Here is a 27,726-nt window from a genome sequence, read left to right on the forward strand (position 1 = left end):
TCATCTCACATCTCCACACTGGTGAAGAAAGCTCAGAAACGATTGTATTTCTTGAGGAAGATTAAGAAGGCCATATTCCCGTGCCAAGTTCATGTCAGCTTTTACAGAGGAGCAATAGAAAGCATCCTGACTGGAAACATAACTAAGGCCCAGGACCAGAGGGCTCTGCAGCAGGTGATTAAAACTGCTCAGAAGATCATTGGTACCCATCTCCCGAGCATCAGTGATATTGGTGAGGTGAGGTGCCTATACAGAGCCCAAAGGATACTAAAGGACAGTACGCACCCCAGCCACAGCCTGTTCTCCCTGCTGCCTTCTGGGAAGAGATATAGAAGTTTCTGCTGCCACACCGCTAGACTGCAGAGCAGCTTCTTCCCCCAAGCCATCTTTTAAGCTCAAATTCATTCTGAGCACTGCTACACTGAATAGTTTTTTTTCTACCATTTTTGTAATTGCTTCTATATCAAAGTATATTGTCTGCTGAGGAGCAGAACGGAGTAGCAAACTTGTATTGTGACCATAGACTGTATACCTACTGCTTCTTCTTGAAGGCACACACTTGAAAAGATGGGGTGTGACGTCAGACCCAGACTCGCGCATGGTCTGGTTTGTATAAACCTTTTCATAGAGTCTAATTGTGGTATAAACACAAGCAAACACCCAAAACGACACGTTTACAATGTGTTTCCTCCCGTTTTGACTGTGACAAATAAAACTTCTTTGTAAATAGTTAAGGCACGACACACTCAAAAAGAAAAACTGGGGGGGGAAGAAAAAGAAATTAAGTGTTGCTATGACAACCAGCGCAACAACGTTTTGTTGTCATGAGGCTTTGGTTAGCTGCTATGTTAGCTAGCAAGTAGTTTTAAAACAGCAGATAACGTTAAGGTAACTAATATCTACGCCGTAAAGTCGTTTATTACAGAAACAATGGACTCAGATTCGTTATATTATTCTTTGGAACTCGTTGCCGGTAGCGGATACACTTTAAACGTTGAGCAAAGAACCGCTCTGCAGACTTCCTTGGTGATCCTGAAGAAAAACTACAAGTTCCACCGAGTGCTGTTTTGGGGCAAAATACTGGGATTAAAGGAGGATTACTTTATCGCCCAGGGGAGGGGAGAAAATGAGATGCAGGATAAGAAGAATCTCTATAGGTAAGATAGCATCAACTGTTTGATTGTCGCTTTTTTGTGTCTGCCCCTGTGACAGTGTGAAAATACCTTTTTGTGCTCGTTTGGTCTTTTATCTCCAGCTTCAACTGCATGGACTGGTTCCTGCTCCCCCCAGTCACGGACTCTATGATCGAGGAAGTGGCCAAAGCTACAAAGGGTCGCTTCATTGGAGACCCCACATATGTGTATGACAATGTTGAGATCCGCAGGCAAGGAAAGAGAGATGGCCCTATAGAGGAGGAGGTGGTGGTAAGCATGATTAATACTGTGTAGAATTTAACATAGTGAACATATGGAGCTACCAGATGAAACTCAAGACCTAGTACTTCCAAGTCACATGCAACAAGTGTCATTGTAGTATTCAGTAGTAGGCTACTGCATCAGAGAAAGAGAAAGTGTTGAAATATCCTGATGGTGGTATATAAATATAAATCCATCCATCTACTGTTATTAGAAGAAAAATATATTAGCACAGCATTATGCAGTAGAGCTATAACTCAAGCCAAAGCACAGATGGATGTGGGCCTGAAATTAAACACAGTATAAAAAGACAACAGATGCCAACATATATATTTAGGCTCACAATATCTCTGCTCAGCTACCTCTGCACCAAACAAGGGTTTTTATTCATGATGAATTAGTGCCAAAGAGAACTGCAGCTTAAATCTCAAAGCTGAGGTTTCCCAGTGATGTATTTTTTGTACAGAAATGCTAGCTTAGTGATGAGTAACTGTGCTTGGTTTCAGACCAAAGTCAATGAGGAGAGCAGGCTGGCAGTGACGGTTCATCAGATCGATGAGGAAGTGTCTGTGGTACCGCGTGGTGCCATCGTCAAGCGTCCACATGGCCTTGTCCAGATCAACCGCAGCTTTGGTGGTAAATATATATCACTCTGCCTCATGATGCGTGTGCCAGAGTTGCCATTTGCTGTTGCATGTAAATTGCCCTCAGGGGACTCATAAAGCATGATTAAAATTGGGTATTTATTTGAACAACATTTTAGGAAATATTTCACAAGACATCTCAAAATTATTTGGTTAACTTGCTAGTCCTGCTTTGTGAAACATAAATACAATGCTAAATACAATGATGTAGTCTATATTTTGACATAATTTCACTGTATATTTGCACCATCATTGCTTCAGTTTGAATAACATGCCAATGTGCATTATTCCTCAGGTCTGTCTCACTCAGAAGCAGGGAAGCTTGACAACTTCCTTCACTTCAGCAAACCAAAGAATCTGAAGAAGAAATCCATCGTGGAAATGGGTGATTTCAACCCAGCTATCGACTTCCTGGATGTGCTGAGTGATGACATTCCTAAAGGTGAACACACTATAACGTCTTGTATTGAAGTATATGAACACATCTTCAGCTTCATTTCAGGATCACTGAACTCTAATCAGCTTCCAATGTTCCAACTGCCATGCTACATTACAACTAAATGAGATGTGATTTTAGCACAATCATTATGGTGATTCAACTGACTGAAGTCAAGAGGCGTGTCTTCCAGTTAGAAACAACTGAATTATTTCAACAGTAAAAAGGTCGGTTAAACTAATAAAATAAACTAAAACTTTTATCAGCATACCAGATGGAACAGATTTCCTGGGAATACGTTGGAAGAATTGGTCTTCAACTACTGCCAGATAAGAAATATCTGGATTCAGCACCCACCTACTGAAAGTCAAGTGATTTATAGGAAAATTATAGATTCTATCGTCATCATTTCCCCATGAAACTGACTAAAAAAAAGAAACCAGTACATGGGAAGCGCACTGCCAGAAACCAAACTGATATGAAATGAGAAATTGATTGCTCACATCTGTAGGAGAGAAAAGTGTTTTAGCTCATTTGTGACAAATAACTGCCCGCCCCTATCAACAGCACACAAATGTTGTAGATTTGTCAACATGGGGAGACTTGGTTACTTTAGAGGAGCTTGACTTTAATTTGTTTTTGGTCAAAAATATTGCATGAAAATGTAACTAAAAGCATGAATTTTGGCAGGGAGCACAGACACTTGAGCTGATAAACTAATGTTCGCAAAACTCAAACCCAGAAGGCAAACAATAAGCAAACTGTAAAACATACTGTAAAAAGAATGTGAAATTAGGTCACGTCTAACAAGATTTGAGGTTGCTTAGCTGGATTTACTCCAGGCCATAGTGAATGTAGATATAGTGAGGCTATCTAAGTGTATATGTGTGCGAAAGAAAGACAAAGTGTTCGGCGCCCACGAGCAAACATGCAGCAGATGTCTGATTTAAGAGGACTTCCACATGTGTATATGTTTGTGTTCCTTGAGTTGATGCGGATGTCGGCAGTGTCATCGCTGCAGCAGACATTGCACAGCTGGCTCAGTGTGCCACACTCACTGCAGCCGTCCTAACAGTGGATCGCATGTGTTTGCCGAAAAGGAGAAAGAGTTAACATGTTTTAAACTGAGCTCTGGGGAAAATGTGGTATGACGCATCTCCCCCAAAAGACAGGTGCTCTTCCTGAGACCCTGAGCTGCCCCCCCCCCCCTTCCCACAACAATTCTGCAAACAGCTTCCAGGTCCTGATTTATGGCTTTAGGTTTCTCCTCCTCCTGCAGAAGTACAGTTATTACCTCAACACAACATGTTGCATAATGCCAATCTTCTAAGTTGTTTTTACTTTTAGTTCATTCGTTCATTACCGGATAAGAAGTGCAACAACTGTCTAATTTATCAGAACAGTTTCCCTTTTGTGTAAAAGAATCAATGGTGTTTATGTTTATACTGTAGCAGATCCAGCTCTTGTTCTCAATTCCCTGGGTTTTGGTTCACAGTCACACCCAAACATATTGAGAAACAGGTTAGACTGTAGATATCAAAAGCACAAAGGGTTGATTTATATCATATCCCTTGGTTGCCTCTTGCATGTGAATAGTATAATCTTCTTGGACTGATTTCCCAAGATTACTGCAGCCTCTATTTCAATTCAGCTCGACAGTGCAGTCAGAGAACATGATGCCTCCTGCATTTAACATTCAACTGTTTACAACAAGTCTTCTTTGTTTGCATAGCATCATGGAGTCTACAGTTTGAATGTGCTAGCAAAGTGTGCGTGCTTCGCAGCCTATTGTGGCTTGGCCTGACCTTCTACCATGTGCCACTGACGCCACAGCACGGACACATCTACATTGGTGATGGGACCAAGAATTTGGACCTTCCCTTCATGCTATAAAAAGGAGATATTGTACATGCATTTTAAGCTACAAATCATAAATCATACATCTCATGTTCCTCTGTTGTTTCAGGACATTTTGTTTGTCTTATCTTAAAACAAATAAAGAGGTAAAGTCGTGCAGTTGTGTGTCGCCAAGCTTTTTGTTCCATTTACTTTTCGGGTACAAAAGCATGTTGAGAGCATTTTATTTGCACATCTGTGTTGCCTTGAGTATACACAGTCAACATACCACCTACTTTGAAAGTGTAACACAGAACCAGTTGATGATCACATTAAGTTGTCAAGAGAGTTCACTTCAAGGCTTTTTGAAAACCAACAGAGACGGAAAAGATGGTCCTGGGTGGGGCTGAGCATGATTCTTTAAGAAGTATGACACAGCTTAATAAACAAAATGTAGAATAAATACAGATGGATGAAGCTTTTAGACCTATTTCCAGGGCAGTATGACAAAAGTAAATCCACTTAGAACTGCATCCTTGCATGAAAAAGGGCCCACCCACTAACGTCCAGTTGCTGCACCAATTCGTCAGGCTTTCTGCCCCTCAGTGTTTTATGTAAAGGGGTTTGACGCCGTAACGCACATTGTCCTTGAGTGCTGGGTGGCCAACAGACATGCGCTTCTTACACCACTTCAGTCCAGTTTTATAGATGGGTTTCACAGAGTCAGTGGACCAGCGGGTCAGGTATCTGTACAATAAAGAGCAGATGTGGACGATAAAAGTATGGCTAGCTTCAGTTGCACTGGGACTGGTGCTGACAAGTGATAGATAATAGTGAGAAACACACATAGAAGCAGAGACACATGTACAGTATACATTACCTGTTAAGTTGTGGCTTGGGCCTCTTTGGGACGTGGCCCTCAGGAAGTTTGGGTTTGTGGTCAGGCAGCAGACCTTGAACAAAGAGAAAAACAAATGTCACATTTATGTACTTAATTTAAAAACATCATAACTGTTACAAACTGCTGTTAGCTAGTCTGCTGAGTTACAGCCTACTAGCTGGCTGAGTCCGGAATGGGCACGAGAACCGGCGCCTGAGGACAGAGATGACAAAGACGGGGACAGGAGAGGCATCAAGCAGGAGAGGAGCAAGCGGGAGGTCAGGTATCAGAAGGGCAGCTGCAGCGTGTAGTGCCAGAATTTTTTTTTGTTTCTGTAGAGTTGAATGAAACGTGTTTTACGATGCGTTCACAAGGCGAATAGTTCAGTGAAAGAGAGAAACAGAAGGTGTACCATTGTACATCTCCCAGCTGAAATAGCAGGAGGCCTGAGCTATACTATCGTACTATCACCTCCCAAAACACAAGTTTTATGATGTTTTAAAGTGACGGTTTTATTTAACTATTTATTTGTATTTGATCGCTGTATGTTTGTCCTATTATATTAATTGTAATGTGTTTTGAGACCACGTTGCATGGTGATTTTACACTTCAAATAAAATTGACTGATTGACAAGTGGTAATACAAGACAGGAGGGGTTGGGGCTAGCTGGTTAGTATGGTTAGCAAGTGCAGTAGATATCTCTGCAACACAATACACAAACGTCTTTGACATGACGTCAGAACTGTTACTGCTTGACCTTCTGTGGATAATTTTTAATGTTTTAACTAAAATATCTTATACATTGCACCTTTAAACATGTCAAGAGACTCACAGCCAATTATCTGAAGCCAGTCTAAAAAAGGTACAACAGTGAAGAATTTGCTGGATCCTATTTGAACTTTTACAAACAACAACAAATACAGCAAAGAGCTAGCACAGTTGAACTAACTCATTTGCATGTTTACCAGTAATTTGAGTGAGAGGGAAACTGTGTTGAAACTATTAGTCAACTGAAAATAAATTACAAATTTCTTTTAACAAGCAAAAATATAACATTTGCAGATTCAATCTTCTCAATTGTGAGGATTGGTTGCATTTCTGTTTTATATTAATCAGAAAATAATTACCTGATTAATGGGTCATGAAAATAATCATTAATTGCAGCCCTGACAGATTCAATACTCTGCAATAAATATGTGGTTTAGTTCAGTTGGCTGGCTCAGTTGGTACAACTTCTTACCATCTTGACAGCGTCAGAGTCAATATCTAAGTCTGTATATGCCTTTTGGTGCTTCTCCAACACTGAACTGTACTTGAAATTTGCGTAAGTCATTAGTCACAGTTAACACTGACCTGCTCTGTGGGCCATCTGCACACAGATGGCAATCTTACGATGTTCCTCTGGACAGAGACCTGTGATCCTCCTGGGCAACAACCCCCCATCTGACCTGATGAACTGACTGAGCAACAAAACATCCTGGAGGGGTTTAAACACAAAAGCAGGCATTTTAAACAGCTGATGCACTTTCCATGATGTCTGAGATCCTTTGGTCATTATATGCATGTGGATGCATTTACCGTGTAGTTGTATTTGTGCTGCAGGTTCCATCTGTAGATAGGACACTTGGCTGTGGGGTTTGGAGGCTGGGGTCCTGCTGGAACGTCCAGTATTTCTCCCTCAATCTGACACATAATTAACATGACTAGTTAATATAGTAGTAACAACAACAATAATAATAAATCAGCTATGGTTTTCAACTTGACTCAAAATTCATATGTGCAGTAAAATAAAGTGTTTTTAAATTGTGAGTCCCTCTCTCCTATCTAACTGTTGGTTATAGAAGTATGCCAATGCAGGTCAAAGGAGTTGCCCTTGTTGCATCTCCTCACATCTGACAGAGCCTCTCCTTTGAACATATGCTTCTATTTTCGCCGTTGGTCTCGTGGGTTGCAATGATGTACTTTTAGTATCTTTAAAATGTCAATGCTGTATAAAATTACACAACACTTGAATAAACATTTGCCAAACCTGATAGGCTTATACTTTGTAGATAAAAAAATAAAAATAAAAAAACCCAAAATCAGTTAAGATACACTCTGCAGACAGTTTTTGTTATGTGTGTTCAGCAAGATGAATGTTTACTAGAGTTTAAACCTGCTATTCCTATCCTTTGTGACTTATATAGCCACTGTGATAATCTGTCACCAACTGCGTGTTTATCAACTATTTTTATTTTTATGATGGATCACTGTTGAATTTTATATATTATTTTTTTCCATTTAAACATCCAGACTCAAAAATACCTAATTTCTGTTATTACATAAAGGGTGTTTATAACACAAAGCAGTAGAGTTTTCTCTATTTGGCTTTTCGTTTGTTTCTTTAGAAAACAGCCTGATGCGATACACTTCAACGCAAAACAATCAGGAGTTAGAGAAATACATATTTTATGTGAATTTCTGCTCACCAGTTTAGAATTCATTCAAATGCCTCAATGAATAGCTTTTGATGTTATCCGTTTACCAAAATACTGCACAAGAAGAATGCATGTACAATATCTTCATCAGGTGAAATTGTATTAAATCACAGCCAGGTTTTACGTACCATTGTCGTGTTCTCCATTTGCTTCTCCACCACTGTAAAACACACATTATATGATGTTAGGCCTTAATCATAATAAATATAACTAATTTTCTTTACGGCCTGCCTAATATTTGGAAGACATTTTAAGTGAATGTGGTGCCAAGTGATACAATTATTATTTACAATTTGTCTGACAGCCAGTAAATATAATTCAGCTCGAGTCTCCACCTGAATCAGAAAGAGCTTTTATTGCCAAGTAGTATTTTACACATACTGGGAATTAGCTTTGGTGATAAGGTGCTAGACAAACATAAAGCTGACATAAATAAATGTAAAAATATATAAATATGGAATAAACAGATCCTTGTTAAAAGAACTAATAGTATTGTATGTAGAGAAAGAGAAAGAACAATGTGGCAGATATTCACATGTGCATGACTCCGGGTTTGTGTTGTGCAGACATATTACAGGGGGAGAGGATTTATTTATATAAATTGACAAAATATAAAAATATAGAATAATTATAATAAATGTGCCACATGCCAGTTTGCAGTGGTCTGGCAAAATCACAATTGACATCAAATATATTCACATACAGCACTCAAAATGTGGTTAGGTGAGGCTATTTTTATAGATAAATAGATAGACACACACTTTAAAAATACATTTATTTACAGTGAAATATTTTTTTATTTTTTGTAATACTTGGATACATAACCTCCGATTTCAGCACATGTAAAGTCAGGTGGAGGAGAAATAAAACAATAAAACTACCTCTGCTTAACAAGGTCTTTCAATGTGTGTGTAATTTATGTGAGTTTCTTCGCCCTTGTTCAAAGTAACATGTTTTTGTGTTCACAACACACTAAGTGAAAAGATAACGAGGGAAAGACTGATTCAATGGGCGCATGCCTTCTGGCAAACAGCTAAGTTATTTACTGAATGCTTTTTATATTTGTTGTTGCATTTACGGTTAGGCGAGGTGGATGTTATACGCATGTCTTTAAAAGATTAAATAACTGTGCTGAGATGCCAATAATTACTGTTAACGTTAACATGCTATACAGTAGCTAACGTTAGAGCTTCTAGCATTGATAGGCTAAAACCTTAACGTTTGCGGAGGACTCTTACCTTTGCGGATCCCTCGGCTCTGAATTGTTAACGTCGGTAGCTGGGGAACATGTATCGTCTGTTGAAACTTCACGTTGGTACCCGTGGCACCTAATTTTAAGCCCGCAAATGAGGTCCACACGGACCTCAACATACTGCGGGCTGCCATTTTTAATTCTTGACCTTCTCCTTCGTCTCTTCCTATTTGGTAATCTCGCGAGAATAATAACAACGACACCCTCGACTTTTTATTGAGCGGCGCTGGTGAAGACCAATAAAGACACAAATTCCAACCGAAAATAGGCTAGGTTACACATGTCCATGTATGACATCTGTTTGAGTTTAATCAACTGGCTTGATAAAAATGGTTGCATGGCCAAGAGGAAATTCCTTTTCAAGACCAGATATAATTATGATCCTTTATCAAACGATTTCCCTCAAAGGACAAGACATTATAAGCCAAGATTTAGATCTAATTAATATGCAATTACCCACAAAACAAATTGCAGCAAAATACCAACTAAAATTAAACACATGGGGAAAAGCAATGAATATATGGCATGTTGATATCTAAGACAAGGGAGAACACCCAAGAAAAGGTAACAGTGACATCCAGATCACAGAGCCACAGAGATCTTTTAAAGCACTGACAGAGATCAGAGTAATACTAGAAAATATTCATCTGCAAGGAAGATGGATCTAACGTGTCAGTGCAGAGGGATATAAATCCTGCAGTCCATATGATACACTGCAGCATCTTTGGATCCTAGAGATACTTCCATCCTTGTGATCCTTTTCTTTAGATGCTCAGAGTTCATTCCCCTACTCATATCACGCTCGTGAGATTGAAGTACAGGAGGCCCCGAGACAAGCAGTGTAGGAACATGCCAAACTTTTGTTGCAGAAAATGGAAGATGGCCAGATAAAGAGACTAAGAGCAGATAAAGACTTTCGTGTTTGATAGTGTTATCGTGAGAACACTATGCCATTGTCCAGTTGTCATGTTTTTGTTTGCTGTCTTGCAGGATTTATCTCATGGCTTCATCTGTTTGCATCAAGAAAGCGTGAAGAAAGGCCATGGCAGGCTACAACAATAGGTCTGCTCACAGAAGTCTCTCATTTGATAAAGTAAAATACATCTACGGAACTTATTCTTGTGCAAATTACAGCTATAGAACTAAGAACTTAGCCTCCCTTTGCAGGATTTCCTTCAATTTATGATTAAATTATTGCCCCCTTGTTTGGTTTGGTACCTTAATATTATTATCTTTGTGCAAATAGATTTCCTTTTGTGCTCAAGTTAGGTCTCAATTTTCCAAACAGAATATAAACATTCAGTTGTCCATGAGCTTTAATGTGCTTGCAACATTCTCTCTAATAATATACCATTTACGCTAATTTATGGGTTCCTCTTCTGAAAGAGGTCAAAATAATACAACAAATGACAAACTGATGATAGAAAGTAGATCTAGTTGTGAGGTCTTTTTCGAAGTAAATGTACCCTGTGGAGTTTGTGTGCCTTTGCTTTTCAAAGCTGCTATAGAAATAAAGTTACTTACTTTTCACCACTAGTGGTGCTATATAGCCCTGTTTTGTTTGTCATGTGGGCAATGTGATGCACATTTCTGCAAACGCCTTTTAGTTATTCCCCTGATTGACAGTTGGTGGCTGTAACACCCATGAAACATAGCAATGCACCAACAAAGACATGGAACCCATTTAGTATTCAAAAATCGCAAAGGTTTTACATGCCCTGACAAGAAAACCCCACATGGCACCTTGAAGTTTTCAAAGTTATGATTTCCCAGATCTATGTTGCAGACGTCCACACAAAGGGAAGATTCAGCAACAATTGTGCTAATGTAGAGAGCACCTTTAATGTGACACACAAAAGACAGTAATCACAGTTTTTGTAGCTGCAGTTTTTTCAGAACTTGACATTGACTGCCAGGTGTGGACTGACCATCGGGAAGTTCAGGAATTTTTTTTTTTGACTTTGTGAGGGCTGGCCTTTTTTTCCCTAGCATTATAAACTAAGCCTATAGGCCCTACAGTAGGTCACCTGAGCTGCAGCAACACTGTTGGTGCAATCTGAAATAGTATAGATCTCAACTGATAATATAGCTCTCGGGCAGTTAGTATCTAGCACTCATTAAAAGGATGTCCTTGTTGCAGAAACATAGAAAGAAAGAGAAAACCTGCAGCGAGCAGTGCAGATAAGGTGCACCAAAAAAAGAGTGTGCTAAGATAATGGATTTCTTTAAGCAGTCTGAAGGTGATGGTGAGGTTGGTAGCAAAGAGGCAGAAACATCAAAGAGATGTGAGTATGGAGCAGGTGCTTTGTCATGCTTACGTGCTGTAAACTGTAAAAAAGCCTGTGTTTTTTAAGAAACGATGATCAGCTTTGACTTAATGGGTAAAATAAACATGTACATTTTATGATTTTCTTAAAGACTTCAAAAGCTTATAATATATAGCCAGTATTTAGCAAAATGATTTGCTAAATACTTACTCAAAATGTGAACTAGAAAGGAAAAGGAGGGGGAGGAGGGAGCAGGAACCAGCACAGATTCAATTAGAGGTGCACTATTGTATGTTATTGTGTGACTGTGAAGTCATAGATGATCATTTAAATGATCTGGTTTGACTGCTTCATTCATATTATTTATTGATGCATAACAAGAAACACAATGAAGGGCAAGCATGTTGCATACTACACCACAGACGTATTTGCATATGTCAGGGTTGGACTATTCATCATGAATTTAATGAATACAATAATATTTGATGCTCAGGGCAGACGGTCCAAATGATGCATTTTTTTACGCTCAGATGAACCTGAGTCAGACAGGGAAAGGTCTGAGGAAGTCTTCACAGGGACCTCTATGGAGACATGTATGTGTGTCAATCAGCCAATGCCACTGAACAACAGAGTTTAAAAGTAATTGAAGCATAGATGTTTTGCACTCTAATTTGGTCTTAATGATTGAATAGGGCAGAGTGGGGTAAACCCCCCCCCCCCCCCCCCCCCCCCCCCCCCCCCCCTAAGCTCAATATCTATTTGCTGACACATTAAATAATAGTTAATTTTTTTTGTATCTTGGAGATGGCCATGCTTAGGGTAACATAATTTAAAGTAAACTAAATACCTACAGTTGAGAAGTTAATTTCGAATTTAATCAAATGTAAATTTTAGGAGAAAGGCATTTTTCACAGCTAGCGGGGTAAGATGTCCCCCCCACCACCACCTATATGGTGTGAAATCACTTTAATATTTGAATTATAGCTGGTTAAAAGCAAGTGGATTATAGACCTGTGTTGTAGAAATAAACTTGCCTTACTTTATGTTATTAGCTTTCCTATAATTTATTTCTTTTAAATAGTGAGTTTGCTGGAACTTCATTAGCAGAACATCTGAGATAAAATATGCGCATGCCAGCTAGCTAGCTAGTAATGTGAGCATATGTGAGCTTATAACTTCAGAATTTTACCTCAGACTTTCTGATAGTGAAGTTGCTAGTTGGCTAAAGGGGCTATCCAGTGTCTAAATAACATCTATTTAACAAACGATCAACCATAAAGGGGCACGGCGACCGGGGGTGGATCTTACCCCAAACTAATCTAGCATTTTACTACTTTAACCAAAAATTGCATAACTTATCTTAAGGCTCCCCTTAATGTAAATCTACATATATATATAAATTGAACACAATAATAAAAATGTACAGCGTATTTAAAATGACAAAAAAATTTGATCAACTTAGGTCAGATCAAATAACTTAAAAAACTGTGATGAAACAGAGAACATTTTTAGTTCAGTGAGACTAGGGGCAGCCAGAAGAAATGTTGTGACATTTTGTGTTTTTTGTTTTGTTGAGGAAAACCGTGGGAAATGAGTTGAATTGTTTTATATATTACCCTAACACAGCAAAATGTTTTGTGTTTTCTTAAATGAATGATTCATTGATTGACAGACTTGTTAGTTTGGATTTGGTGCATAAAATCGGGGCCGTTTGACTTTTCACTTTAACATTTGGTTTCTGCAATCTTTAATTGTGAATGCAGCATACAAGTAGGACACGTCAGGAACATGTTTACCATCATGGTTGTTTGCTTTCATGGCCAAAAATGTGAACAATTTCTCAAATCTCATCCAAACTGTGGAGCAGTCAGATGCAAATGGCCTTCTGTGTTTTGTCTCGACTACGCAGCGGAGAGTGGACAGATAGAGATTACCGTTACCCTGCGGCCACAAAGGAAGCATTGTCTCAGTGATCAGGTCCCCTCGTCGAGGACATTTAAGCAGTCACATTCCTTGAGAGAAGCCCAAAAAATGGCATTTAAAGTGTCTGGCCACCTCCTCACAGGCTTTGATATTCAAATGAAACATGGCCCTGTACAAACAGGCGCCTCAGCTGAGGAAGAGGGGGGAGAGTAAATCAGATAGGATTTCCCTCAGATGAAAAGAACTCGTCTGACATTTTCACAGCAAGCGCTGAGGGACACTGAAGCAATGTTGGTTCGATGTCATGGTGGGAAGTTATTGCTGTGTGGAAAAGGTTAGCGTTTTCACCACCGCTTCCCTGGATAAACTGCTACATCGCAGCATGGAACGAGCTGAGACTGGAGCGAAGATGAGTGGGCACGGTCACATCACACAAAAACAAATCCGACCCACCCCACCACATTCCCCTTTTATTGTCACACTGGTCCGTTTGTTTTGCCTTTAATGTTTGGTGAAGACTTAAGTGCCCCTGGTGATTGCATCTGCTGAAGAGCCTTAACACAAAAAGACCTGCAGGAGGGTCCTAACACCAACACCGTGGGATCTGAGAAGTTGAATTTGGGGAGGTACCTTTAATCAAAATTACTGAATTACGCAATCTGACTCTTGTGGTGCAGCTTTCAAATGCTTCTCTCTGCTGAGTGCTTCCTCAGATAAAGATTTCTCTCAGTGAGAACCGAACATTTTCGACAGAATGTCTCATTCCCATGCAGATGGAATGTGTGGATTTGCTGCCATCCAAATTGATGGGCACGGTCTGGTATGCAATTAAGACATAGCTGTCACTAAGAGGCTTTCCTGGGTGATTAACTTGTAAGGGCTTTTGCATCCAAGGAAGTCAACTGAACACAATTAGCCTATTTCAAGGGAATGAGTTTGGTTAAAGGCCCCCACTGCTTGTAAAAATGAAATGAGGAGGAAGAAGCTTGCCAAAGCAGACAAGTGGAAACAGAGATGCTAGTTTTATTGACCAGGGAATGGAGCTCAAGGTTAAGAGTGATTCAGTGTGCATTTCTTGCTCTGATGTTGGGTAAAGCTTTCTCATAGTGACATGAATCTTCATCCATCCACACACACACACACTCACCCTTCTGTTTCTCAGCCCTCTCACTCCCTAGCCTTCCCGCACTTAGTTGGGCGTACGTGCTAAATGGCACTGCCTTCTTCAACAAATTCACTGCTCTTTGAAGAGGCTCTTATCCCCATTTCTCCTCCACTTGGCCCTCTGACAGTGCCAGCTTCTATCCTCTTCATCACACACATACTCAGCCTGCCCGGAAATACGCACACAAACACCTGCATCTGTCTTTCTCACATATGCACTTTCACGTATGACGAGCGGACCTTAGATTTAGTATAAGTTTCTGTGCTACAGTAATTTCTCGGCTCCTGATTTTGAAAACATTTTGTACTCTCCCTTTGCATTTTCCTTTTCGCTGGGATGCAGTTTGTTTAAGTTTGGAACTAGTGCTGCACCTCCTGAGGTCCTGTCTCCTTCGGTTGAGTTGTGTTTGCCTGACCTTTCGAAGGGTCACCCACAGTGGCTAGGAACAAGGAAGTCAATTAAAAAGTGTGTGTGTGTGTGTGTGTGTGTGTGTGGGGCGGGGGGGGCGGTCATCCTCCTGGAGCACGTCATTGGTTATCTAATTTACAGACCAGTGCAGATATAAGTGCAGCACATTGTCTATGACACTGATTGAGAATCTTTTTTTGCATTGACCACTCCACCTGTTAGATGTGTCAGTGTTTATGGCAATCCATTTTAACATTTATTCCTCAAAACTTTATAGTCACTATTTAAAAGCTTCTAGTACTTATTCCATTAGTTACTAGTAACTATTCCTGTTTTACTAGTAACAACTGATTAGATACTAGTGCTTAATTTCTAGTAATTATTCCATTAGTCACTAGTAACTATTTTTTAGTTACAAGTGACTAATTGAATGGTTATTAGTAACCATTTCCATTTTGCTAGTCACTATTGCGTATGTTTTTTTAAGAATTAAGATATAAAATGGGAATAAACGGCTTGCAATACTATGTGTTGTTTTTGTAAGTATTCTATTCAATTACTACTAGAGAACATACATACTCCCTGAGAACTTCCTTGATAATATGTCTATTTTCTATATTTTTCTTGGCAAAAAACATCAAAATAAGTAGGTTTGATTTACATAATCTAGAAATGACAAAAAGATGCAACACTTAACAAAAGGAACTCTGACCTGCACTTCATTTCAGTCTATCTGTTAACCGGTGATTCATATAAGCTCTGAAGGATGTTTTAATTTGATACATGGCTCATGCTGTGCTGATTTGTGCAGCATTCTCACGTAGACCATATGGTTTCCAGCCAACTGCAGTCCCTTTTACTGAAAGGCTGTCTACAGGTGGTCATGTGACTTATGAGGTGACCATTTATATTAAAGGAGCTGCCACTTTTTTTCTTCGTCTGCTGGAATTAGTTACTTTTCATCCTGGCTTACAATAAATGCATCAATTTAAAAGGCCTGCATGACTTGACTTTTTTGGCCACTTGGAAGCAGCACAACAAGCTGTGAACACAACAGGGACACAAGATTGCCTAATAAAGTTGACATGGCTGTATAATGTTTATAACAAAGAGTGACATATTTACACATTGATCAGACATTGAGCGACATTAATTAACAATAATTGGTCCACTCTCCTTTTAGCTCTGTTTTGGTCTCCACCAACTCCTGAGGGAATTATCTGGTTCTTAGCTTAGGTAGTTGTGAAACATTTCACTATGTTCACCATCTGGATGCTAACTTTGTCTATATGTTGTTTAGTGCTGGTCAAGAAGGGTAAAGTTAGTTTATTAGAGCTTTTTTGCTGAATTAAGCTGCCTGTTGTGACTGAAAATGATACTGACCGGTGACATTACAAGTGCAGGTCGTAAAACCATAACAATGAGCTGAAAGATGCTAAAAAGTCCCATAGGACTGAGGGGGATTGCAGATTCGGGTGATAATTTGTTCATGAGCGACCCTTTTCACATTACACAGTCCTTTGATCCATTGTCAATTTAAAAAATGTTGATTTGAGCAGCTTTAAGATGGCTATGTTTTCTATTATTTCTGTAGGAAAGGCCTGGCAAACCTTTAAAACATTTTCTATTTGTGAGATGTGTTGCCATGGTGCTTTATAGTAAACTGCAGTTTAACAAATCCATGATTTTTGGCTGATGTTACTTTTGTCTCCACGGAGAATGAGTTTCATTGACATTTTCATCTCACGTCACACTGCGAAGTCCCATGCTTATTTCACCACCTTATTTATCCAAGTGTGGCCTCATTTCTTTCCTCCCTTCATTCTTTCCTCCTTTGTATGGGTGAGAAATTTACGTCAAACTCCATTGTGAAATCTGTCAGTTTACTTTTAATGTTCCTTGCTTATCTACATGGGATGATTTAACTAACTTTTTTTAGCAAAATGTGAACCAGTTTATCTGCACTGCTTACGGTCAACCACAATTCACAATAGAGTTTGTAGCTCAATTTAAAGTTTATTGACACAACGGTGCTTCAAGGACATTTTTATGCTCGATTTCCCAGTGGATAGTATCACTTGGGTTGTCAAAAGGTAGTAAGTTGTGTGAGGTTCCCTTCTTCAAGTTCAACATATGATAATGTGTTCTCTCACAGAAGCAAGAAAGTGGGAACCGCAGATATCTGGCTGCTCTATACCCCTCCTTTATGTGAACCACACCTGGCTTGTAAAGAAACCCAGTGTTACACAAGGGCACTTTTTCTCCTCATTAGTCTGTCTCCTTTTCTCTGACTCCTAGGGTGACTGAAACTGGGTGAATGTATTGAATCATATAGAACGGACAGAAAGCGGGCTAAATTGTAGACAGGTGGAGCCCAGCAGGGGGCAGTGGTGATTGTCAGGTGCAGCTTCGCTCGACTGACACTGTTTGACTGCCTTGCACCTTCTGCAGACAGTCGCCACAGTCGCCTGCAGCAGCCACTCAGTGAGACCTTGAGGATTCAATAATAAGACACATTCAACTGTATGTTTTCAAGGACGCTATTTGCAACTTATTGGCCTAATAGGGCAGATGATCCTCATCCACTAATATGTAATTAACATTATCAGTGAAATAAACAACTTTAAAACAGAGACAGTCAATGATTTGCAACGTGTTTTCAGACATAAGAAACACCCTCTTTCACCAAAGAGACATGTTATGTGGGTTCCCTGATGGGTTACATGATCTTTGTCCCTTGTTCTCTTCCTTTCCCAGTTGGGGATCATTCATGGAAACAACTTGAGACCATCTTTTATTCTTATTTTTACTACCCTCTTTTTTGTTGTATTTTTAACACCATGTCCAATACATCTTACCCCCTGAATGAGAATGTAAAAACTTCACTTTGTGTGTGTGTGTGTGTGTGTGTGTGTGTGTGTGTGTGTGTGTGTGTGTGTGTGTGTGTGTGTGTGTGTGTGTGTCCAGTCTGCAGTGAGATGGAGTAGTACAGTGAACGACAGCAATCAGTCAAGAGTTTCTCCAGTCTTTATGCATCAGGCTTAATTAGGAGGCATTTTCTCAACACAAAGAGACATGATGCAACAAAAGAGTGGACGCTGAAAAGAAGCAAACCTGAAGTCCTTCCATCTCCCATTCACTCGTATGTATAAGGACTGGGCAGTCAAGCACAAGGCAAACTCTCCAGTAAAATTCCATCGCTGGCAAACACAGGAGTAAGAACAGTCAGAGAAGAAGACCTACTTTTTTCCAAAGAGCTGCATTGTCATTAAGTGGAAGCACATTCACATGTTTAAATCCATTCACACCAAATAATAACATGTAAAGAATCATTTTACCTAAGTAACTAAATGTTTTATGGTCTAATGTTACAAGTTAACAGGTATTATGTTTCAGTTTTCAGGAGAGCTGCAACCATAAATCACATTAGCTGCGTTCACTGACTGACTGAGTCTTGTGAGACTATGTAACTTTAGCAGCCAAAGTGGCAACAAGTGGCAATCACAGGATAACTGCACATTGAATTTACCTTAATTTCCCCAAATTCTCTTGAGTCAGTTACTCTAAAGACATCATCATTAAGCAACTGACTCAGAGCAAGTGGAACAGGGGAGACTCTTGATGGACTGCTACTGCCTGCAAAGCAGGGGTCATGTGACAGGGTTTAGTGATCTGCTAGCATGTTTGCTGCCAGATGATTATGCATCGTTGATCATGTGGGTTTGACTGTGTTGCTATATGAGTTTTTTGTTTCAAAATGTAGTTAGTAGGAACTGATTATTGAAAATGATGTTTGTCTATGTATGACAATGGCGCTGAGCTGTATGAATGTTCAACATCAAACGGTGAAGTGATGGCAGCACTTTACCAAAAGAGACACACAATTTTGAGTAGTTACCAGGAAACAAATGAAGAACAAATGAAAAACTTATTGCTGATTAGTTAAAGATGAACTCCTAATTAAATTTAAAGTAAAGTGAGTGAAATTTAAAGTAAGTAAAGTGATACATAATACTGAGTAGTTACTAAGTAGTCCATTATTACTATATCATTATCTCATGATTACTTACTTTTTTGTGTCCATTCAAGTAAAATGAATGATGATGAAGTAATGAGGGACTACTTAGTAACTACTCAGTGTATCACTTTCCTTGGGGTACACACAAACAGAAACTAATGTTTAAGTTATTAGTAATGAATGAGTTGTTGTGAGTTTTGTGACGTCACCAGCTGGTTCAGAGCTAATTTCTTTGTTCAAAAGTGACACAATCCCACTTTATTGGCTGAAAATATTGCCAGCTTTGATGAAACACTCCTACGCTCAGATAAATGCATTAGCGCTGTAGACAGTGTGTGTGTGTGTGTGTGTGTGTGTGTGTGTGTCACCATTTTGCACATCTGTAAAGCTTTCAGTAAACCAAGATTACACTTATAAGGCTCTAAATTTGAGACAGTATGACAGTATGTCTTGGACTGCCTTGAAGTGATGATCATCGGGGGATTCTTTGTTGGTCATTCTAATGTAGATCACTCATTTAGGATTTTTAGCCCTTACACCCACATCTTCTTAGGTGTTGTAGATGAGCTTTGATTGAAGGCGTTTGGATCAAAAGTTTCCATACTGTCCTCCACATGTTTCAAATTTCTGAAATAAACCTAGCAATTTTTCCATATGCTGTACATTGCAATGGTGTCAAAGATGGTTCTGCTATAGATTTGAGTACTTTCACATCTTTTCTATGTGGTATTTTATGACGGATTATCTGCTATATCCTCCTGTTGGCAATGAAAATGTGAAAGTGCAGGCAATTAAATAGACTTTTTTTCACCCTTTAATTTTTTTGTGGTAGTTGGTCTTTGAAGGAGGCTCAGTGCTAAACATCTGGCTGACTTATAATGCATTGATTCCCATTAGAAAAAGACAAGCAAGAAATAATTTCCGAGGGAAAAACTTGGAAAAGAAACAAGTCAACATTATGATGAAGAAATCCTATACAGCTCACAAGAATTGCATCAGTGATAAAAGAAATCTTAGGGATCTCACTTAGCTCTAATAAGACTAGCTTAGATGTGTCAACTGTGTAAAATATTGTGAAAATCGAATTAGATCTGATTGGATAACATGTTTTGCCCTCAAACCATGCGGTTGGCTGCTGAGATTCAGAAGAGCAAAACATCCTTTCCCCTGCTGACATGCTTGTTTAAGAAACCCGTCCAACTGGCAAGAGCCCATTTACAAATGTGGGATGTTTTCTCTTTGTTGTGAGAAAGCAAAATGATCCCAAGCACAAGAAGCTCACAAAGGATCTTCATAGGCTGTGATGGCGGGAAGAACAGAAAAGGATTAAAGATGACAGTGAACAGCGAGGAAACACAGAAACACAACACACAGTGAAGTACCGGCAAGAACAAACACAGTCTCATTTCAGCTGATTTAAGTCTCTTTATGTCTGATAAACACCCTGTTGTCAGAGTCTCCCCATGTGATTGTACCGGAAAGAAATAACCACAAAAGCATCAAAGACTCTGGTCCCTCATGTCCCCTATTTTTGATCAGTGTGTCATGTGCTCTTGCATGTTTTTGACCCCACAGCTGTTTTAGAGATGGGAGATTTCTACCTTGGGTTTTTCTAGCAAGGATAATCATGGTAATATTTTCACTATAAGTTATGTAGTTCATTTCTGGAAAGCCTGGACTGAATCACACAAACTAGAGTCTACAGCAAAGCTAGTGGCTCTATGAGGCCATACTTAAGCACAACAGTGCTTTGAGCTGAATGCTAACATCAATATGCTAACATGCACACGTGTACGCTAACATGCTGATGTTTAGCAGTTGTAATGTTTACCATCTTACTTTGTCATAAACCAAAGTATTAGACAAATGGAAGTTTTGACCTGATGGTGGAGCTATATAAAAGTCAAAGGATCACCTAAAATGCTACACGGCAAGCTGAGGGGCACATAAATGTGTGTGCCAAATTTCATGGCAATCCATCCAATCACTGTTGAGATATTTACCTCAAATCACAAATGTGCTAGAGGAAAATTCAGGGGATGGCCACTGTCAGCAGGATTCGTCATCTGGGAATCATGAAGTGGTAAAAGAAGTACTCAATTTTCCTACTTAAGTAAAAGTACAGATACCACACTAAAATGTTATTCAAGTAAAGTCATCCAGTATAAACCTACTCAAGTAAAAGTAAAAAAGTACCTGGCTTTAAAGTACTTAAGTGTCAAAAGTAAAAAGTACTACACATTCAAATCTATTGATCTTATAAAAAGCAACCTATCTTTTTAAATTCACTAAAGATAGGTTTGAAAACAGCAGCGTAAGTTACAGTAAATCACAATAAAGTAAGTCGCAAGAGGATGAGTGGATATTTTCTACCCTGTGTGAGGGATTAGCCTGCGTTATTGCTCTGCTGATTAGGTAGTATCCCCTTCGGACCATCTGACAGACACAGAACCTCATTTGGGACTGTGTGTTGTGAGGAGACAAGGAGGTGGAAACCGAAACTAACTGAAAACACTTGTGATCAGGCAGAAATCTCACTACAAATCCACACAGATATTAACTTCAGCACCTCCCATAAAGTGCAGCTCACAGTCCCAAACAGAGCAAGGTTGCGCCTCAGTTTTTAGATGTTTACATTGCAAAACTATATAAGTTCGCTCGGTCACAGACTGGCTGCAAATCACAGCACGAGAGCAGAGCCGGTCTTGACCTCCCTGGGGCCCTAAGCAAAAATCTGCTATGGGGTCCTCATGAGCCCTGCTAACAATTTGCCATTTCTACACAGTCATACCTCACAGCGCATAGCTCTCACTACAAGTCTCCCTCCTTTAAAACAGTCTGTTTATGTAATAAGCCTGAATGGAAACTTCCTCTAGAAAAATCTGGTGCTGGTTCGAATAGACCTCTGCGCCCTAACTCAGTCTTCATGAAGACTGGGGGCCAATCTCCAGGGTCATTTGGTGGGGCAGCAACTGTTCCATTAGGGTCTGATCTGTTTGTATCCGGCTGTACATCTCGTACTGGCAGACTGGCTAGAGTCTGTGCTTGTAGAGACATTTAATCACTATCTTGTTTTAAAAGGATGTGCACCTTTGAGGAGTGCCATACCATCCGTGTCCCACTAATGTTGCTACTCGTGCTGATTGTTTCCTCTTCATCCTCTTATCAAAGTTGTAAACATTAACACTCGCTTTCACCTTTGACACGAGTGTGAGACGGGGGCCCCCGGCTCTGCGCGAGAGTGACTTGATCACTATCACGGCGCTAAGCTGATTTGTGCCATTGACATTATCAGTTATACATTTGTTTTTCAGGTGTGCTGCATGCTTTTCTCGTGTGTTTGTGTAATGATGTCTTGTGTAGTTAAAAGTCGGTATTTGATTTAGAAATGTAGCAAAGTGAAATTAAAAGTTGTAACGACTTGAAATACTCAAATAAAGTTCAAATCCATAAAAAATACTAAAGTACAATAACAAAGGATATGTACTTTATTACTTTACTCCTCTGGAATCATGAATGTCAGTACAAAATTTATGGCGATTCAAAATATTAAACATTTTTGACCTGATGGTGGCGCTAGAAGTAAAGTCAGGAGATCACCAAAGTCAGTAGGATTCATCCTCTGGGGAACATGAATGTTTGTACAAAATGTAATGGAAAGCCACTAAATAGTTGTTTTCCATTCTGAACACTTCAGAGCAAATAAAAAATATGCCAATAGCATTACTGTAGATTTTGCTTCTGTGTTTGAACGTTAACCTGCTGGGATAATCTAATCTCAGGCTGACCTCATGTTCTGTGTTCATGAAGGCTTTTCATAAAAATTGCACTTTGGCTGCATCTGGATCATGTCAGGGCTTCACTCCCTACACGAACAATGAGACGTGTTTCCATTTTCAAATAGAGATAGTTCTTCGGAGCGTCTCATACACATCTCCAGAGAGAATTTCATCTTGACAGATTTATAAATCTCAACCGTAAGTGCATCATATGAAAAAATGTTTTATCATAGAAACTTTCCACCAGTAAATGATGGTTTGCCATTGCTGTACAACTTGTTTTCATCCTTCAGGGGCACATGTCATTGGTTTATCTGACTTACACAACAGTGCACTTATTATGTACAGTACATTTTCCATGATACTGATTGAGGAACTCTTTTTGCATTGACCACTACACCTGTTGGAAGTTAAAGAAATCTATGTGTTGCTTTTGTAAGTGTTCTGTATGATTCAATCACTTCCAGAGCTCATCTACAACTGATCCTCAGGAAATCTGCAGATATTTGATCTGAAGAGGATCTCTTTGAAACTTCAAAAGAAATTGTGTCTGTGTTCCATGCAGAGCCAACAATTAAATGAAAGCTGGAAAAAAGCCATGTCACTAACAGCTATTAGACACTTGTATGTACTTTTGTAGGGCAACAAGTTTGCACAAGTTTATATCCTTGTGGACTTCTTTGATAATGGGTCGATTTTTTATACTTTTCATGGCAAAAACATCAGGAAAAGTTGGTTAAATGATTCCAAACCTTTTTACCTAATGATTTACCTAATCTAAGCTTTGAAAGGTCAAGAAAATATGGAACTTAACTAAAAGAATAGCTCAGTATTTTGGGAAATACAGTCACTTTCTATACTTTCCCTTTCTTGCTTCATCCTGATGCTTATGTCTGTACAGTAAATATGAAGCTCCAGCCAGAAGCTAGTTAGCTTAGCTTAGCACTAAGTCTGGAAACAGGGAAACAGTAGCCTGGCTCCTTGAAAAGGTAAGATAAAAAAATCCACCTACGTACCAGCACCTCTGAAGCTTACTAATTTACATCATATATTAACTTCAAGAAGTTACAGGTCCATACCAAGAACATAACCAACTGTGAAATAGCAAACTGTTTCTTTAATTTTTGTACGGATTAAACAAACAAGATATCACATGTTAATCAGTGACCTTTGGAGGTGTTACCTTACTCCTGTTTCCAGTTTTCCTTTATGCTTAAGCTACATATTTACTGTACAAATATGAGAGTGGTATCAATCTTCTCATCTCTTGACAACACAGCATTTCCGAAAATGTCCAAACTATTCCTTTGAAGACTGAAAGAAAACAATAGAGCATTCATGATTAACCCTGCTTTGCACTTATTACATATGCTTGGTCCACGAGACTTTAACCAGCACAGAATAATCATCCACTGCAATTTGACAGTATGATCACTACCTGGACCACATATATATCCCAGTCCAAAAAGCTCCCTCCCTGCAGCAGAAATGTGGCTCTGATTATTGGAGATATATGTTGAATGATTCACAGGGTAAACCTAGAGAGGCACAGTAATGTGAAACAGATATACTATATCTTTAACACAATAGGCCACACTTACAAGGAGGACATACCTTTGTCATCATCCAGAAAATCATGTTAAACTCTTGTGCTCTGGGCTGTGAACACCGCTGTTCAAATCTAGATAGCAGACAACCGTCTCTGAGGACACAGACGGTATTACCTGCCTGCTGAATGAGACTCCTTTCCCTGATGTAATATCTGCTTAGCCCGAGGCAACAGAGTATTCACTGACAGGAGGCATAGAGTTTGCATGCCACTAGTAATAGGATAGTCCAGTGTCATTAAACTCAAACACAGTCAAAATATTTGCTACTCTATTACAAGAAAGTGAAGGCTCTACAGTCTCTTTGGTGGGCTTTACTGTTTTTAACTGCAAAAATTAAGGTAGTTTCATTTCCCAATGGCACCAGATCCTGTATGAAAAGTTCTTTTACTATTGTAGCAGGTCTCATGTAGAATAGGAAAACAGCTTTCAGTGTAACTGTGGTAAATAACATTTTCTTCATTTTGTATCATGTTGAAATTGTTTTCTATAATTGGAAAACTGATCTGGGGAGACTGTGTCTTTTTGTCATTTTATTATATTTGTTTGTACTCAAGACAAACATAACCATGACCTGTTTTATCTTTTTATTTTATGAAGCCTTTTGAAGCAGGCATTGTCACATTGGTCTATAAATAAAAAATTCTTTAACTGACCTTGCTTCACCAGAGATTTGTCCTCCTAGTATTAATGAATATAAGCCCAGATGTAAAACATCTGCTTTATCCACATTCAGTCCCATTATAATGTCTGACAGGTTGCATTCGATGTCTTAAAGGAAAATTCCACTATTGTGGCTCTACAGCTTGTGCTAATTTTGCACTCGCCACTTCCATTGTAGATGCTCGCGGGAAACAGCTTTCTACAGCTGGTGATGGTGAAAGCAGTTCCCCTTCAAGGGAACTCGAACTGCGTCAGTGACGACACTATGAGCTGAATTATGAATGAAACTACTCCAATTGGCGATGCTCGAACGATAGCGTGGGACGGCATAACTAGAGGCGTATAAAGCACGCCGGCACACAGGTCAAACCAGCTTTTTTCTATTCAGCAGGCGCTCTGATATGTTTGACGGTCGAAAGCTCCACGAACAACCACAAAAGTTTGTCCTACCTGGAAGTTTTGCAGAGGAGATCATGGCTGGTGAGCAGTTCCGGAAGTGTGTCTTTCCATGCCCGTGCTACATCACGGCTGGGGACACTCATGAACTGTGTGTGTCTTGTCTGGGGACGCCGCATGCCCAGGCAGCTCTCAAGGGGGCTGTTTGCGGCCATTGCGAGGCCCTGCCCCTGAGGGTGCTGAGGTCTTGTGCGGCCCTTTTCTCTGAAGACGGCCGGATGCGCTCTCCCGTGGCTCGGGTCCTGCGGTCGCTGAGGCGGAGTGGGGTCTTCTGTCATGGCATCGGGACTGCCGAGGCTTTTTCCCGATCCTCATCTGCTGGCTCCGACTCCCCTCTTCCCTGTCCGGAAGCCCGCTTCTCGGTTTCTCCCGCTCGAGGTATGAGCTCGGAAAGGCTGCAGCTGTCCGATTCTGAGGAATCGGATGTGCTAAGCATCGTGGAGGAGGAGGACTTCCGGGAGCTGGGCCGACATCATCAGTCGGCGCCCAGCTACGACGAACTCTTGGAGGTGGTGACGCGGGCGGTGGCCAAACTCAATGTCGATTGGCCGCAGGCTGTGCACAGCCAATCGATAGCACCACGCACCGGTCTCTGCCGTTCTTCCCGGGCCCTTTTCAGCACGCCTGACTACTCCCCTGCTCTTGGATTACAGCAACGTTACGGGGGTTAAGAGATTCGGCTATGGGATGATGCCCCTGGTTGAGGATGCTTTGGCCAGCTATCGCTCACCCGGCCTTGCATTGTCCCTTAAGGAGCCGGCGCTGCCCACCAAGCCATGTCAGATTACGTCTGCCCTGGTGGGCAAGGCCAGGCCGATCTGTTGAAGGACATGGACCAAGGGGGGGGGGCCCTCTGAGGAGGATGTCACCGAGCTCCGCAGAGCTATGGATCTGTCGCTCCGGGTCACCAAGGAGACGGCCCGCGCCATTGGCTCCATGTCAGCGCTGGTGGCCACGGAGCGGCACCTGTAGCTCAACCTTTCGGGCATCCAGGAGAAGGAGAAGTTCTCCCTACTTGATGCACCTGTCGTGACCTCTGGCCTGTTTGGTGAGGCAGTGAATACCGTCGTCAACAGGTTCCAGTGTGTCAGAACGCAAGGAGAGGTGTTCCAGCAATATCTCCCTCGTCGGTCTGGGTCCAGGACGGCGATTGCTGCAGAGAGGCGGTCTCAGCCTTCGACCAGCTCCTACTGCCAGAGCCAGAGGCGGAGTGTCGCTTCTCGGGGTCCCCCTCAGCAAACCTGGGACTCGAGGCGGCGCTCTCGCCCACAGCCCCCCGAGAAAACGGATCTGAGGACCGTTATTCAGTCTCTCCGGGGTCGGGGGAAGAGGTCCTGAGGCTTCGCTCGCTGGAGCTTGTTCCCCCACCAGCCAGGGAGTCCGGATTTTACAGTCAGTACTTCGTAGTTCCCAAGAAGAACGGAGGGTTGCGTCCAATATTAGATCTGCGGCGCTTGAACCAGACTCTGAGGAGGTTCAGGTTCAAGATGCTCACCATCCCCGCCATCGTGTGTCACACCCAATCCGAGGATTGTTTTGTCACGATAGATCTACAAGACGCATATCTCCATCCGTCCCTCTCATAGGAAGTTCCTGAGTTTCGCCTTTGGGGGCACGGCGTACCAGTATCGGGTTCTTCCGTTCGGCCTAGCACTCTCCCCTCGCACGTTCACCAAGTGTATGGATGCAGCTCTGGCCCTGCTGAGGCTCCAGGGCATCCGCGTGCTGAACTACATCGATGACTGGCTCGTTCTGGCCAGGTCTCGGGAGTTGGCTGTTCGGCATTGAGATGTCGTCCTTGGCCACCTTCAGCGTTTGGGGCTGCGGCTCAATGCGAAGAAGAGCGTGCTGACACTTGCCCAACGGACTACGTTCCTAGGGGTGGTATGGGACTCAACATAGATGTGGTTCTCGAAGCATTGACGGAGGCCCCCTTCTAACCCCTGGAGTCGGCTGAGGCCAAGCACCTGACCCTTAAGATGGCCTTTCTCCTAGCTATCACCTCTCTGAGGAGGGTGGAGGATCTGCCCCCGGGGAAGGTCAAGGCTGTCCTGCACCCCTGTTCCGGGCTACGTCCCCAAGGTGCCGTCCAGTATGGCAGGGTCTACGGTGCTGCAGGCGTTTCATGCCCCACCTCATGTGACGGCGGAGGGCGGGAGACTTCATCTGCTCTGCCCTGTCAGGGCACTGAGTATTTACACTCTGAGGTCCTCCCAGTGGAGGAAAGCAGACCAGTTGCTGGTGTGTTTTGGGTCCCCCAAGGCTGAGCTCCCCGCTTCTAAACACACTATCAGCAACTGGATAGTTTAGGCTATTTCCCTGGCCTATCAGGTGCGCGGTTTGCCTTCACCTATGGCCGTGAGGGCCCACTCTACTAGAGGCATGGCGGCCTCTATGGCCCTCCTCTCAGGGGCTTCTCTTCGGGATGTGTGTGAGGCAGCTGGCTGGGCCACTACGCACACGTTCATCAGATTTTACAGTCTGGACCTTCCTTCTGCG

The 27,726-nt window shown here is 41.1% G+C and overlaps 2 protein-coding genes across 3 annotated transcripts; one reads left to right on the forward strand and one right to left on the reverse strand.

The window, feature by feature from the left end:
* The first annotated feature begins 662 nt into the window (after positions 1-662).
* On the forward strand, positions 663-10,083 carry rsph9 (radial spoke head component 9). 2 transcript variants are annotated; one of them, XM_046060416.1, is made up of 5 exons: positions 663-1,157; positions 1,256-1,424; positions 1,922-2,051; positions 2,355-2,501; positions 9,932-10,083. In XM_046060416.1, exons 1-5 carry the CDS (start codon positions 931-933, stop codon positions 10,036-10,038), a joined length of 780 nt encoding a protein of 259 aa, XP_045916372.1. In that variant the 5' UTR covers positions 663-930; the 3' UTR covers positions 10,039-10,083. The 2 variants fall into 2 exon arrangements, with proteins under 2 accessions (XP_045916372.1, XP_045916371.1); XM_046060415.1 differs by lacking the exon at positions 9,932-10,083 and adding an exon at positions 4,228-4,511 and having other exon boundaries at positions 671-1,157.
* On the reverse strand, positions 4,560-9,113 carry mrps18a (mitochondrial ribosomal protein S18A). Its single transcript, XM_046060417.1, has 6 exons — positions 8,928-9,113; positions 7,818-7,849; positions 6,791-6,895; positions 6,566-6,689; positions 5,212-5,284; positions 4,560-5,078 (listed from the first exon to the last, which is right to left on the reverse strand). The coding sequence occupies exons 1-6, from the start codon at positions 9,073-9,075 to the stop codon at positions 4,934-4,936; spliced, it is 627 nt and encodes a 208-aa protein (XP_045916373.1). The 5' UTR covers positions 9,076-9,113; the 3' UTR covers positions 4,560-4,933.
* Positions 10,084-27,726: the final 17,643 nt, after the last annotated feature.

The sequence above is a fragment of the Micropterus dolomieu genome, linkage group LG10, assembly GCF_021292245.1.
Source record: "Micropterus dolomieu isolate WLL.071019.BEF.003 ecotype Adirondacks linkage group LG10, ASM2129224v1, whole genome shotgun sequence".
NCBI lineage: Eukaryota > Metazoa > Chordata > Actinopteri > Centrarchiformes > Centrarchidae > Micropterus > Micropterus dolomieu.